This window comes from Suncus etruscus, chromosome 18, assembly GCF_024139225.1.
Source record: "Suncus etruscus isolate mSunEtr1 chromosome 18, mSunEtr1.pri.cur, whole genome shotgun sequence".
NCBI classification, from domain to species: domain Eukaryota; kingdom Metazoa; phylum Chordata; class Mammalia; order Eulipotyphla; family Soricidae; genus Suncus; species Suncus etruscus.
Window position 1 is genome coordinate 16,194,192 of NC_064865.1, and position 15,711 is coordinate 16,209,902.

The window sequence follows — 15,711 nt, forward strand, 5'->3', positions numbered from 1 at the left end:
AAACAAAAACAAACAAACAAAAACACCCCAAACTGGGAGGAGTCCATCTAGCAGGGGTCCTCAAACTTTTTAAACAGGGGGCCAGTTCACTGTCCCTCAGACCATTGAAGGGTCTGACTATAGTAAAAACAAAACTTATAAACGAATTCTTATGCACATTGCAAATGAAGAAAAAAACAGACACAAATACAATATGTGGCCCGCGAGCCATAGTTTGAGGACCACTGAATTCTAGAGGTTATAAATATCAATTTAAAAGAAGAAAGGGAGGGGACAGAGAGGTAGCATGAAGGTAGGGTGTTTGCCTTGCATGCAGAAGGGCAGTGGCTCGAATCGCAGCATCCTAGATGGTCCCCCAAGCCTGCCAGGAAAGATTTTTGAGCATAGAGCCAAGAGTAACCTCTGAGCCCTGCCAGGTGTGACAAAAAAAAAAAAACACAACAACAACAAATGAAAAGAAGAGAAATATAACAAAAAATAAAAAATACAAAAAACAAACAACAAAACAAAACAAAATAGAAACAAAAGAAAAACAAAAACCAACAACTACAAAAAAGTACCAAGCAACAAATAAAATAACCAAACAATAACCAGGAGAATAAAAAAAAAGAAAGAAAACATAGATGATTCTCTCTTGTGGGCTATCCTGTGCATTGTAGGATGGTCAACATCATCCTTGGTCTTTGGCCACTAAATGCTAGCAACTTCCCTTTCCTAACAACATCCAAATTGTATTAATTCAATATATCTCCACATTGCCAAATGCCCTCAATATAGGTGGGAGTGGAGGTTGGGTTTGGATTTGAGAAAGTCTGGTCCAGAATATCTCTCTCTCTCTCTCTTTTTTTTTTTTTGGCTCAGGGGACCATATGGGATTCAAACCACAGACCTTCTGCATGCAAGGCAAACACCTTACTTCTATGCTATCTCTCCGGCCCTTGGTCCAGAATTCTTTACAAAACAATGCAAAAAGATCTGGAGAACATCTTGGAAGTGTCTCATTGTAGAAGAGTGAGATGGTGGGCTTTGAAGCAGCAAATTATACCATAAGTTTCCGGGTTTCTCTTTGGGCCAAATGTATAATATTGATGTGGTAGCTACGTTCTCTGAACCTATTTTCCATAATAACCAGTCAGTATATGTTAACTTAGGTTATCTAAAACATAAACAACAATACTATGATATTTTGGCAGTAGGAGAAGTTGTCAGTCAAGTATTAGCATAGAGTAGGCACTCAGCATGATTTCACATGCTTTGGGCACTTGTTTTGTAGGGAATTGCATTGAATGTACTAAGTTGAAACCTAACTTGTCTATTCACAAATACTTATTTTTTTTATGACCTCAGTATGGTCTTATTCCCAACTGGAGGAAACTTGTATCACATAGTTTCCTAATTACTTGCAAAGATTGATTTCCTGCATTTATTCACCATATTGTCAAGGACTATTAACACTGGGCCCTTGAATTCTGTATTAAAATTAACACACAAATTTCCCAACGTTTATATTAAAGTTTCTTAATTATACAGTTTAAGTAGATAGTTCTTTTTTTTTTTGTTACAGCTCATGTATTGGGAGACATTCTTTACTCACCAACCATCTGATAAGGGGTTAATATCAAATATATATATATATATTTTTTTGGGAGGGGGAGTCACACCTGGCAGCGCTCAGGGGTTACTCCTGCCTTTATGCTCAGAAATCGCTCCTGGAAGGCTCGGGGGACCATATAGGATGCTGGGATTCAAACCACCATCCTTCTGCATGCAAGGCAAATGCCTTACCTCCATGCTATCTCTCCACCCCCAAGGACTTAATCTTAAACAGATTTTTACTCCATCTTAAAGATAACAAATAGCCATAATAATTAGGAGACAGAGCCATAGCACAGAGGTTAGGGCATTTGCCTTGCACACAGCTGATCCAGTACTGACCCAGGTTTGATCCCTGTTATCCCATATGGCTGTTTTAGCCTTTTTTAGACTTTCTTAATTACATTGTCCTTTTGCAATTCTCAGAATTAAACACCAAACCTCACACATGTGAGGCAAGCACTCTATGCCTGAGTCCATCTCAGGGATTAATTAATTTTCAGAAGGTTTTTCTTTGTGTCTGGTTTTTGTTTTTGTTTTTGACCCACACCTGGCAATGCTTAGGGGTTATCCTGGCTCTGTACTCAGAAATCATTCCTGGCAGTGCTTGGGAAACCATGTAGAATGCTGAGTGGTTAACCAACCACATGCAAATCAAACATTCTACCCATTATACTATCTATCTAGCATCAAGAGTCAGTACTTCTACAGTTTTATTTGAATCACGATTTATTTTAGAGTTTAGGTGGAAATATACTCTTCCTATTACAGTGCATGTGTGTGACGTATACATATTGAGCATGTGAGTTCAAACAAAAGAGTAGGGACACAATTCTACTGGTAATTCTATTTATAGAAGGAGAGGAAATTATTCTATTTCTAGAAAGAGCATCATCCCATAAATACTGATACCAGGGAAGCATTGAAGAGTACAACCATGTCTATACTAAAAAATAAAATCTGGAGTGTGTGAGACATTTCAAATAAGCACCATTGTTGATAAAAAGATATTTGGGTTTTTATTTTAATAATTTTTTATTTTGATAAAATTTTAATGAAATCACAGCAAGACACACAGTTACAAAGGTGTTCATAATACAGTTGCAGTCATACAATGTCTAACATCCTTCACCAGTTTACATTTTCTGCCAACAATGTCCCTAGTTTCCCTCCTGACATCCCCCTGCCTGCCTTGGAGGCTGGCATTTTTCTTCTTTCTCTCTCCCTCCTTTCTCTCTTTCTCCCTCTTTCCCTCTCTCTCCCCCACCCCCAGAAGATAGCTGTTGACATAAAATTGTGATATCTGGAATTCATAAATACATAACTGGGAGAATGAGAAGATAATGAACAACCATGTCCTGAGCATTAATAGCAAGATATAATGATTGTCTGTAAACTGAAGAACAGGATTATCAAGAGTAAATTCAATGGAATGAATTCAAGGAAGTGAGGGGTGGTGTCTTGCCATGGCCCTCTTCCCACTGAAGCCAATGCCAACACAGCTGTAGTCAGGCCTCGCTGGTTTGCAGCTGCCACAGGGTAAGGTCTGATGTAAACATGTACATGTTAATGAAAACAGCTCCTCATCTGTGGCAAGGACAAATGGATTTTGATAATTTTTTAAAGAACAGAAAACACTTCTACCTTGGAAAGAAATTGTGGAAAATACTATGGAATTTGCATCTAATAATGAAGAGTTACATGAATGGTACTTGTAATATATCACATTATTTATGTGTATTCTCAATTTGAATTAAATACTTGTTACTCTAGAAATGTATTAGTTTAAGCTAAGATTCTTCTGTTAACATGATAATGGTCATCAATCTATAATAACATTAATTTGATAAGTTAGTTTGTACCAGAATTAAAGTAAATTTCTGATCAATGAATACTGAAAAACTAGAAAGTTGTGGCAATGTTTTGGTACTCTGTATGTGCTACCCCATTCAATTTTATTTAAATTACTGAAATTGGATATTTTTACTCATCTTATAAAGAGAAATTCATGTAAAGGAAGCCTAAGGGATTGTCAAATGTAATCCACTTTAAATGTTGGAGCTGAGACCAGAAGAAGCCTATCTACAGTCATTTGATTCTAAAAACTTCTAAGTGCTTCCAAGTGGTAGTATTCCCTTTGCCCCCGAACAAACTTGTAAAGTCATAAACTCTGAATTTCAGTAAATAGTAAATAACTCTGGACAAAAATAGTGTCCTACATATTGTGTAGCACATTGTTGAACTAGAAACTTATTTGGTATGTATCTGAAACACAGTCTTCCAATACTAATTCAACAGGAGTTACATGCTTGAAGAAAAACAATGGATTAGTTTAAGCTCTGTTTTCAGCCCCCTAAAATAATTAAAATATCTCCTATCCTTTCTCCACCTCTTCCTCCTTACCCTTATATTTATTTGGCTTCCAGAAGAGTTACTGGGAATATCCAGTCAGAAGGCCTTACTATAAATTAGAGTTTACCATTTCTAGTAAGTCCAAGGACACAGAAATATACCACTCATTATGGGAAGAAAAGAGAAAAAGAAGTCCAGAGTATGAGATTCTTTGCAACATGCAGAGTTCTTCTCCAGGTCTTTGTGAGTTGTGTTTGCATACCTAGGTCTGGACTCCTAGAGAATGAAGTTTTGGAGAGAGGGAGAAGAAAAGTGAATGAAAGAGATGAAGACACAGAGAGAAAGACAGAGACAGAGAGACACAGAGACAGAGAAACTAAAGGTCTTTTGTGGCAGGGACAGTAACTTTGTACATCAATGCCACAAATATTAATATTTTTATAACCATGTATATTTAAAAAATAACCATGTGAATATCAGCTGCCATTAAATGCAAATCTAGGTACATGAGATCACAGCCACATATACCACAAAAGTTAGCCCATGTGAAAACTCTGGCTCTAAAAGACACAACCAAACTGTACCCAGGAATTCACATTTAAAAAATTATAGCTGTCAGTGAAAAAAAGGGTGAGAAGAGAGACAGAACATAGACATCATTATCAATATAGCTTCACTTAAGAAAGGAACTAGAAGATCAAGTTAGTAGTATATGACAATTTGAAAAAGGGAGAGGAAGGAAGAGAGAGAGACTGAGAGAGAGGGAGGGAGAGAGAGAAACCATAGAAAATATCTAAGGGCACACCTCAGAAAAAGAACTATGTTCTGTTTGGAATATATTAAATATATCGAATATATTACATATCTATACTCATGCATTTCATTATGTTTGTACATGATACATGTACACAGAAATATATTTTCTTATATAAAATATAGACATATATATGCTTATGTCATATGACATAGTCGTTTCTAGAAGTCCTGGTCAAAATTGTTTAAAGAACATTGCTGTAGAGATGAAAGTCTATCCACTTTGGAAAACAGAAAGCACATTTTAGGGTGTGGGAACCAGATCAGATTAGTTATGGGAAGTTATTTGTCATAAAACGAATGATCCGAGGGCACAGGCTGCCATCCAAAGAAATGTAAAATAACAGATTTAGGAAGAGTTCAAACAAGCAGAAAGGTGATGGCACAGGAAAGACCTTGGACTAAAATGGAAACATCAGCCAAAAGTTGCATGTGTCTGTCTCTTTTTCACATTTTAACAATTCCAAAGGTCATGTGTGCGGTAGTCATTATTCTGTCTCTAATGTCTTCTGTTCTTGTTTTATTCTTTTTTTTTAAGTAAGAATTCATTTAAAGGACAAAATTGATTAACATAATGAGGTAAACTAATATAACATAATATAGTGACATAACATAACATATAATATAATTGATATAATAATAATACATGTAAGTCAAAGAAAGTTTCTGATTAAAAACACAATTTTTTTTCCATAATGGCTTACATATCTTTCACTGTAGTATTTTGGGTACATATTCACATTGAATCAGGGGAATACCCATCACCTAATATGTCCTCTTCTCAATCAAAAATCAAATATACTGAAAATAGGCAGAGTCCTGTCTAGAGGCTTCCAACCTCAGTTTGAGAGAGGATGTGAAAAAAGTAATTAAAATACCACAACAATACACACACACAAAAAAAATATCGAATTAAATAACCGATAAGCACCACAACAATAATGACAGGCACCACACAATAATCTCGGTTCTGAAATCAAATCATACTCAAGTGCAAAAAGAAAGAGAAAGACAAAACAAAATAAAATAAAATAATATTGGAGACATCAACCGTAATCTCCACACCAAAATAAAGACGTCAAAAAAAAAAGATCATTTATTCTCCTCTTGCTGCTTTCGTGGTATGTGGAAAACTTCTACTTTATCTTGGATGGTAAAATCAGACCTGTTTCTAGAGATCTTGGTGGCTGTGCAGATCAGGGAATGGAGTTTATGAAGTCTTTCTTTGTGGTTCTAACAGTTATGCTTCTTCAATGTCCTTTTTTTGTTTTTTATGTGTTCTAGGTGTTTCAGAATAGTGCTACCATTCTGTGTTTTTCTTTTGTCTTCTGACTTACTTCGTTTAACATAACATGATCTAGGTCCATCCACGTTGCTGCAAAGTCTGTGATTGTATCATTTCTAACTGCCATGTAATATTCCATTGTATATATGTACCTTTGTTGGAGAGGATGTGGTATGAAAGGAACTCTCATTCATTGCTGGTGGGAATGCCCCTTGGTCCAACATCTATGGAGAAAAGTCTGGAGAGTGCTCAAAGAACTCAGAATTGAGCTGCCATTTGACCCAGCAATTGCTCTCCTAGGCATATATCCCCAAGATGGAAGGACATTCATTCCAAAATACGTATGCACCCCACTATTTATTGCAGCACTCAGTATAATAGCCAAATCTTGGAACCAGTCCAACAACAGATGAATGGATCTTGTTTTATTCTTAATGTACTGCAGAATAAAATGTGGGCAGCATTCTGGTGATGTTCAAGTTTAGTATAACATTTAATGTACCCTCAGGTAGTTAAGAGGCTGTCTCTAATTTCCCCCTCCTCCTCCTCTCTCTCTTTCTTTTTCTCTTTCTCTCTCACTCTTTCTCTCTTTATCTTTCTCTCTCTATGCTTTTCCCTCTTGTTTCTTCCTTATTTTGGGGTTTGCAGCCATTCTTTGTAGATGATCACATGTATACAATCCAGTGCTTTACTGTATTGTATAGAACACTGTGACTATTTATTGACATCAAGTTATGAGCATAAATGATCAGTTTTGGATCATTGAAATAACTATAAACTTAATGCTGAATATGTTAGCTGTTAAAAAGAAATTTTGCTGTCTTGATTCACAGAAATTTTTATGTTTATTTATATAGATTTGGGGGGATTGGAGGAATACTTTAGTGGATAAGGCACTTGGCTTGCATGTAATAAAACCAAGTTTAATTACTAGCATTCCGTATAGTTCCCTGGGCACTGCCAGGAGTTACTCGTGAGCACAGAAACAGGAATTGGTAAACATCACAGGAAGTTGTCTCCAAAAAACCAAACAAATTACAAAGAATTTCTTCTTATATTAGGAGTCCTTTATTGTTCCAATATTTTTTCTTTACTGAGATGTAAAGGAAACTTCAGTGAAATATAAGTATCTGCCTGCTAAGTGCATTTCATTTCATTTAGGCAAATTATGATTTTTTTTTTGTTTTTTTTTTTTTTTTTTTTTTTTTTTGGTTTTTGGGCCACACCCGGTGGTGCTCAGGGGTGACTCCTGGCTGTCTGCTCAGAAATAGCTCCTGGCAGGCACGGGGACCATATGGGACACTGGGATTCGAACCAACTATCTTAGGTCCTGGATTGTCTGGTTGCAAGGCAAACACCGCTGTGCTATCTCTCTGGGCCCGCAAATCATGATTTTTAAGATTATTCCTTGCAAACTTTGGAGAGTAAGATCAGTGGTTGCCAAGAGTTCAAGGGAGAAAGGGAGAAAAAAAATCTAGGATTTTTTTGAGCATTAGATTTTTTAGATAATAAATGATTCTGTGTAATATATAATAATGGTGAGTTCGTATCATTAATATTTGTCAAAATCTACATAATTGTGGTGAAATAAAAAAGTAAGCAAGTCCACAGGACTTCTGATGAGCAAAAAGATCAGACTAGAAGTTTATTTTTAAATTTTATAAAATTGGTCTATGTGTGCTTGTGCCTTAGCCCTATATGGAACAAAATTGGTTCATTCTTCGAGTTCTGTTGGGGAGGAGGAGAAAACGCTGCTGAAGATGAGAGACGTTGCGTTCTGGCTCATCGTTTTCTTCTCCATCACTGAGGGCAGCGAAGGCCTCTTGCGGGTGAGTTGGCACTGTTTTCCCTCTCTATCCTCTCAACTCTCTCACCAGGACACTACAAAAATCTACCAAGTTCTAGAAAACTGAAACTATTCGCATGTATAGACTTGGAATCAGAACTCTTGGGCTCTTGCCCCTCTACATTAGCACATGAGTTGTGTGACATTGAACTAGTGCTTTTATCTCTTAAAATTAGTGGACTACACTGCAAAATGAAGCTATTGAACAAAAACATTGAGGATGTTGCTTTTCCTTTAAAACATTCTCTAGCATAGCCTCTTTTTCTTTTTTTTCTTTTCTTTTCTTTTTTCCGAGGGGGCCCACACCGGTGAAACTAAGGGGTTACTCCTGGCTATATGCTCAGAATTGCTCCTAGCTTGGGGGACCATGTGAGACGTCGGGGATGGAACCGAGGTCTGTCCTGGATCAGTTGCATGAAAGACAAACGCCCTACTGCTGCACTATTGCTCAGGCCCCTCTTTTTTCTTTTCTAAAAAACATTATTATTTTGATTTTGGGACAACATCCAGCAGTGCTCACTGCTTACCCTTGGTTTTACATATAGAAAAAACTAGAAGGGCTCAGGTGATTGAACTAGACTCAGCTGTGTGCAAGACAGGCACCCTACTCACTGTATATCACTTCATTTCTGGCATGGTCTCTTTGATGGAAAAAGACATAAATATTGTCTTCAGCAGTACATTATATACCATATACATTATAGTTACTCTTTTTATAGTCTTCTGTTGATTCTGTGCTTAGGGTTCACTCCTGGCATTTTTCAGCAGATCATGCTGTGCTGGGCATTGAACCCAGGTCTTCCGTAAGCGAAGCATTACTGCAACTTTTTAAATGATTACTTTAGCTCACATTTTTGATGTTTTTATTAGAATCATAACTTAAAATTTTTGCTATTGGGGCCAGATCTTTCACTATTAGACCACATCCACACCTGACTATTTGTTGCTCAGGTCTGCAGAGGGAGAGCTTCTTTGGTCTTATGGTACTTGAGGGCCACCAGGATCACACGGAATAGTATTTGAAGGGGAAAAGTGGTATAAGACATCAAACTCAGGGTTCTCCAGTGCTCAGAATGTGCTGTAACACTTGAAATAATTTCCCAGCATTAGACTTGTAAGTTTAATTATATGGCAATGAGATCAAACTTATAACTCCATCTCAGATCTCTCCTCTGAAATCAATAACCAAATCTCTATTACTTACTTAGTCTATTAACTTGGGTAACTGATATGCCCCTTAACTTGTTATGTCTAAAGTTAGGCTCCTTTTTATCAAGACTTTTTCTTTCTTTCTAGCTCAACAAGGATTATCATTATATTTTCCATTGCTTAGGCATAAAGCTCATTTATTTTGATGTTGACTTTTTATATAATCTCAGCTATCAACACTTTGATTAATCATGATTTAATATATAACCATGATTCAAGTATTTCTCACTACCCTTTTGAATTCACATCTTCATCACTTTTTTCTATAATATTTGAACAATTCCTAAAATTTTCCCATTGTTCCTGTGCTTGTCTGGTGTCAACATAGCTTCAGGATAGAGTCATATGAGAAGTAAATGACATCATGTATTACCAATATTCAAAGCTCTTCTGTGTTTTTCAACCACACTCTAGGTAAAGAAAGGCCCTTGTCATACCTTAAGGATGAATACAACCTGCCTTCCCAGAGACAGTTTACCTTACTTCTCATATTTCTTTTCTCACCACTTCTTGTCACTTTGCCCTCACATGTGAGATACATTCTAACACACATACCTTTGTGTGTATTGTTCTCTCTGTCCAGGAAGTTCTTCTCCCAGGAATGCACCCACTGCCTTTTGTTCCATGTTCAAAAGTGCCCTCAGGGATACCTTCTCCAACCACCTCACCAACAGTCTTCTTTGGATTTTAGACTTATGATTTTAATGTATTTGGAAAATATAATAAGGTATTGTTATAATTCTTTTCTTCCTTTTCATTTTAACAGAGAAATGATGGTTTTGCATTAAAAAGAGACCTCATCATGAACAAGAGAAAACATCCTGGTAAGTCTGCATAAGATAGTATAGTGCAAAGAACAATGGCACCAAGACACCAACATTCAAAGCCCAATAGTACTTCTGAGAGAATGAATGGTTTTTGGTACATTAGTACACACTACAAATAATTAGAATAAAATTAAAAATTTACCAATCAAATTATTTACATTTCAATTAATAATAAAATAAGATGAGTAGTAGCAAAGATATAGTACCTGGAACTGTAGCTGGCTAACACCAGCTCTGTTCTTCCTTTTTCTTCCTTATCTTGATCCTAACTAACAATGTAATTAATTGAGGAGTGGACTGTGTTCTGAAACTTAATTTGTGCGTCTGATGTTTCTTTTTATATATACCTTTATTTAAACACCTTGATTACAAATATGATTGTAGTTGGGTTTCAGTCATGTAAAGAACAGCCCCCTTGACCAGTGCAACATTCCCATCACCAGTGTCCTAAATCTCCTTCCCCCCCCTCCACCCCCGCCTGTACTCTAGACAGGCTTTCTACTTCCTTATTCATTCACATTGTTAGGATAGCTCTCAATGTAGTTATTTCTCTAACTGCTTTCACCACTCTTTGTGGTGAGTTTCATGTCGTGAGCTGGACCTTCCAGCCCTCCTCTCTTTGTCTCTGAGAATTATTGCAAAAATATTTTTTATTTTTCTTAAAACTCATCGATGATTCTGATGTTTCAAGCACCAAATGTTTTCTTAAGAAAAAGGTGAAGCACACAAGCAACTGTTAGAAACTTGGCTGGTCAACAAAAGCATTTTATAGTAACAAATCTTCTATACATTGATGAGATAATTATGCCAGAGAAGCATAGGCATAGGGCAAGGCAGCAATCTATAGGGAACTTAAAATTTTCTTCTTCTTCTTCTTCTTCTTCTTCTTCTTCTTCTTCTTCTTCTTCTTCTTCTTCTTCTTCTTCTTCTTCTTCTTCTTCTTCTTCTTCTTTTTTAAATATGGAACCTTCATGAATTTACATGTCATACTTGCATAGGGGCCATATTAATCTTCTCTGTATTGTTCCAGTTTTAGTAAATGTGCTGCCAAAGTGAGCACGTCAATAAAATTTTTAACTTAGAATGCTATAAATTCATTACTTCTATAGCTGGCATTTACTGAATAGTTACATGCCACATACTATTTCTATTTTAAGTTAATGGATGGATTAAAGTGTCACATTGACCTCTGAATTAGAATTAGGTGTAAGAGTTAAAGTTTCACACAGGCCTCTGAGTTAGGTTTATCTTCATTTTATAGAGAGTGAAACACAGAACTGGAGTGTCAGAGGTATGATTCAAATCCAGTTAGAGTGATTCCAAGACTCATGTCATTAATCCCTGACAATATAATGAAAGTTCACCTTTTATTCCCTAACTCATAGATGCTTGGGTAGTGCAAATCCTCATAGTTCTCACTAATGGTTATGACACCCAAGGTTTGGAACAAGATTCTAGCCTGAAAGAAGTTAGTGTGAATAAGAAAGGCAGGCTAAAGTTTTTCAGTATGTAGATATGGCAGATCAAAGTCACACAGTAAATGTCCTATTTTTGTTCAATCAATTCCTGTTACCCTCTTTTTGTGTGTATAAAATTTAGGGATTTATCTAGCTGTTTTTATACTCTCTAAATATCCCTTCCACATCCCCTATAATAGTTCAAAGAAACAGAACTGATGTAGAAAAACTTCCAATCATCTCTGTCCCTGAAACAGCATAGTTGTGTTCTAGCTTCTAGAGATTTCCTAACAGATGTCATTACCAGTAACAATAACCAATAACATGATATCCAGGCTTAAATAATGTTCAATCTTCACCCCCTTTCAATAAGAACCTTCCTATTTTTAATTTGGGGTCCACAGAAGAACTTTGGGGAATCTTAAAACTTCATGGAGTATACATACTAAATCACATCTAAATGCACTATGTGCAAAAAACTTAATGATTTCTATTTAGGAAGAAAAAATTACAGCTCAGAAAAGATCAGGTGGAGATAAGAGTGCTTGAAGAAGCACCAATGTGGTTTTTTTTTACTTTTTTTTTTTACTTTTTTGCATTTCATGTTAAGTATTCAAATTGGATTGATTGATTGATTGATTGATTGATTGATGGCACTTTTTTTTTTTCAGAACAAAAGGCTTTTTGGAAAGTATGAGATTGCAATTTTCCACTGGAAATACATCAAAGAGGAATAGAAGGAAAGAATAATCAGGACTTTTCTTACCTCTTTTGCCTTCAGATCTCAAACCTAATTCTGAATGTGCCTGGAGAAAGTTATGTAGGTCAGGAACTGAAAAGAGAGGGTGGGGAACATCACAATCAAGAAGACAGGCATAAGCTTGTCACATGGGGACACCAAGCATATTTGTTCTAGAGACTCAGTGATAGTCACTATCTGAATGAATGGAAGAAACGTGTGTTCTATAGTCTTTGAACTAAAAGTTGATCACTTCATAATCACATCCTGGGTGATAACTCTCTTCCAGACAGGAAAGGGGCCTCCTGACTATCTTTCTTTTTATAGGTCCCGCTCGAGAATATGAATTGTTGCTTCAGGTGACTTATAGAGATTCCAAAGAGAAAAAAGACTTAAAGAACTTTCTGAAGCTCTTAAAGCCTCCATCGTTATGCTTACATGGACCAATGAAGGTGATCCGAGCAAAGACTACCACATGTAAGTCACCACCATAGAAATTGGGAGTGGAAATGGTGGAGGGTAGGTTGTCATGTCAAAAACTTCTATGGCTTAAAAGAACCTTGGTTGAGAGCTCAAGATAGAGTACAAGGTTAGGTACTTGCTTGTTGTTGACTCTCTGGCACTGCGTATTATCCCTGAACACTACGGGTGTAACCTTAGAAGCTAACTATAAAATAATTTTCAGATTTTAATTTTCAGATTTAGTGAAAAGTGTGATACTTACCTCAGAAAGGGCTGAATAAAAATGAAGAAATGGTCTTTTTTGGGGTGCAATGGCACCGGAGCTTTGGTAGTAGGTGAGGTAAGTCAGAGCTAAAGCCCTACAAAAATCCATAATTTTGAAAATTCTCGAAATTTCATTTAGGAAAATAAGTGTTTTATTTTCACATACCCATCTCAGGTTCACAATGGGACTAAATTTGTGTTGGTCCTTGGGAGACCCAGGCTGAAGAATTATATGTTATCTCAAGTATATTAGTCAAAAAAATAGATTGCTGGGTTTAATATTAACAATAGAATTTTCTGAGGAGTGATATGCATTTATTCTATCCATAGAAAATTGACTATAACTGGTTCCATGGACATACTGAGCATTGGGAGTTCAGTAAATTTAATTATGACATGCGTTTGGGAAATAGAAAGAAATATTTTCAGGGCTGGGGGATCAAATCTAGGGCTTCACATATGAAAAGAAAATACTATGCCACTGAATTACCAAGGCTCAAGAATAAAAAATATCTGGAAGCATCACAAGATGACCATAGTGGTGGAATTCTGAGAAATTTATTTTCCAGAACTACAGTTCTTTGACCAAGGTAGCCAGTCCAGCAGCAGCCACATCAAAGAAATTAATAGAAATGAAAATCCTGGATCACATCTCAGACTTACTGAGTAAAAAACTTTGAGCAGAGATCTTCACTATAATTCTGAAGCATGATGAAATTTGATGACCATCCACTTCAAAATACCAAGCATTTTTCATAGATACCTGATGACTTGCTCCTTTTTTCCTAGGTGTGGGATGTTGGACCATACCCAGTTGTGCTCAGGGTACTCCTGATTCTGTACTTAGGCATCTCTCCCAGTGGGGTATGGAGGATTTATATGTGGTTCAAGGATTGAATATAACTCAGCTGCTTAAATGGCAAATATATTACCCACTATACTATATATCTCCCCAGTTATCTTTTGTTTGTTTGTTTTGTAATGGCATGTATTTTGATGGGTATTTTAGGTGAGATTAAAAAAAATAAGCATACAGGATTGGTTGATGATTTTTTTTGGGGGGTGGGCCACACCCAGAGGCACTCAGGGAAACTTTCTGGCTCTGCCTTCAGAAATTGCTCCTGGCAGGCTCAAGGGATGTGGGAAATTGAACCTGGGTCCAATACAGGTCTGCTACATGCAAGGCAAATGCCCTACTGCTGTGCTATCTCTCCATCCCCTGGTTGATAAATTTTTAAAAACCATAATTGTGAAACAAAAGGTATCTGTATTTACCATGGGCCTATCTGAGAATGGTAGGTGCAGAGTGGGTGGGATATATTCCAGTAAGATAATAAGGAAAAATACCCTCTCAATCCTTCACATCACTATCAGATGAATATACATTCACTGTAGTTCTCCATATTTTGAGGGCATTCACTCTTCTTTGCCCTTAGCATTTTCCCTTAGCTTGCTATCGAAATGTGGGGTCAGAGTGGTGGCACAAGCTGTACGGCATCTACCTTGCATGCACTAACCTAGGATGGACTGTGGTTCTATCCCCCGACGTCCCATATGGTCCCCCAAGCCAGGAGTGATTTCTGAACTCAAAGCCAGAGTGGCCCAATGCCCCCCCTCAAATCTAAATGCTTATTTTCTTAAATATACATATGGTATGAGAAATAACTGGGTTATAATCAAGGAAAACACAACAATAGTACATTTTTAATCAGACTTCTTGGAACCAAGCTCTGTCTTTCTTGCAGATTGTGGCTACCAGAATGGGGGTCTACAATGTGCCTGTGAAGATGACTATACCTGGTTTCCAACCTCCTGCCTTGATCCCCAGGAATGCTTCTTTTCCAATAATAGATTACTCCAAAATTGTACCTGTCATCTCAACAACCTCACCCAAAGTGTCAACTTCTGTGAAAGATCAAGTAAGAAGAGCACAGTGATATTAGTAGGAGGGGAGCTCTAACTTAGACATCAAGGGGACATGATTATTTACCATGTGTTACTCTGCCTCTCCAATTAAGAAAGGTGTTTTCAGAGAAATTAAATGGCAGTGGCCCAGAAGAACTAGGCTGGATAAGTGAGCTTTATAAGTGCAGAATTAAGAAATATTGGGTCAAGGATATATAGCAAAGTGATAGTGTTTATGCTTTGCCTATGTGAGTCCCTGTGTTACACCCTTGGCACTTCTTTTCTTCTCTCTCCCTTAGAAATCTAAATTCAGAAATGCAAACCTGGTATTTGGATATCACGTTAACTTTAACCAAAGTGTTATGATTCTATGATTCCACTGACATTTGGGAAAATAAACTACAATTCTAAATAAAGAAATGCGTAAATGATGACAATTTCCTTCTTTATTTTTTTTTGCTAATTTTTGCAAATTAATTTCTATAAAAGAGAAATGTGGAGCTGGGGTAATGGGAGGAATACCTAGTAGTTATAGTAAAAGAAGTTCCCAATTGCCAGCTGAGTGTATTATGAAAGTATAACAGAAGATTAAAACTCACATAGAAAATGAGTAGACATAAAGAGAATCCCTGTTGACTGGGATTTATGTTCAATGGATAAGGAAGTCCAATGATGTGGTTTCAGAGCTTAAGAAACTCTCAGAAGTTTTCTCTAAGACTACACAAGTTCTTGAAGCTCTGGCTTTTGATAGAGTTGAGCAAAGAGTGGGGGAAGGGATGTAAAAGAGATCAGCTTCTCATTGGCTCTCTTTTCTTAGATGACAGCAATATGCACCCATTAAGTACCATCTGTATACTCAGATTTGAGGGCAAGTTTTCACTTGCTGTCAGCCACAAGTCACAATGAAACTTTTCTCTTGCTCTTTCTGAGTTGGCAATCTAGTTGGGGAGAACTGGATT

General features: G+C 36.8%; 1 protein-coding gene and 1 non-coding gene across 2 annotated transcripts in view; one reads left to right on the forward strand and one right to left on the reverse strand.

Annotated features, from left to right (window-relative positions):
• The window catches only part of ADGRF1 (adhesion G protein-coupled receptor F1), a 45,802-nt gene that overhangs the window by 9,684 nt on the left and 20,407 nt on the right, over positions 1-15,711 (forward strand). Inside the window, exons 2-5 of the mRNA XM_049764732.1 lie at positions 7,736-7,872; positions 9,865-9,922; positions 12,449-12,598; positions 14,593-14,766. Of these exons, the coding sequence (XP_049620689.1) occupies positions 7,804-7,872; positions 9,865-9,922; positions 12,449-12,598; positions 14,593-14,766 (451 nt within the window). The 5' untranslated portion in view covers positions 7,736-7,803. The remainder of the gene's footprint in view (positions 1-7,735; positions 7,873-9,864; positions 9,923-12,448; positions 12,599-14,592; positions 14,767-15,711) is intronic.
• On the reverse strand, positions 10,880-10,985 carry LOC125996785 (U6 spliceosomal RNA). Its single transcript, XR_007491463.1, has one exon. It is a non-coding gene; the product is annotated as a U6 spliceosomal RNA (small nuclear RNA).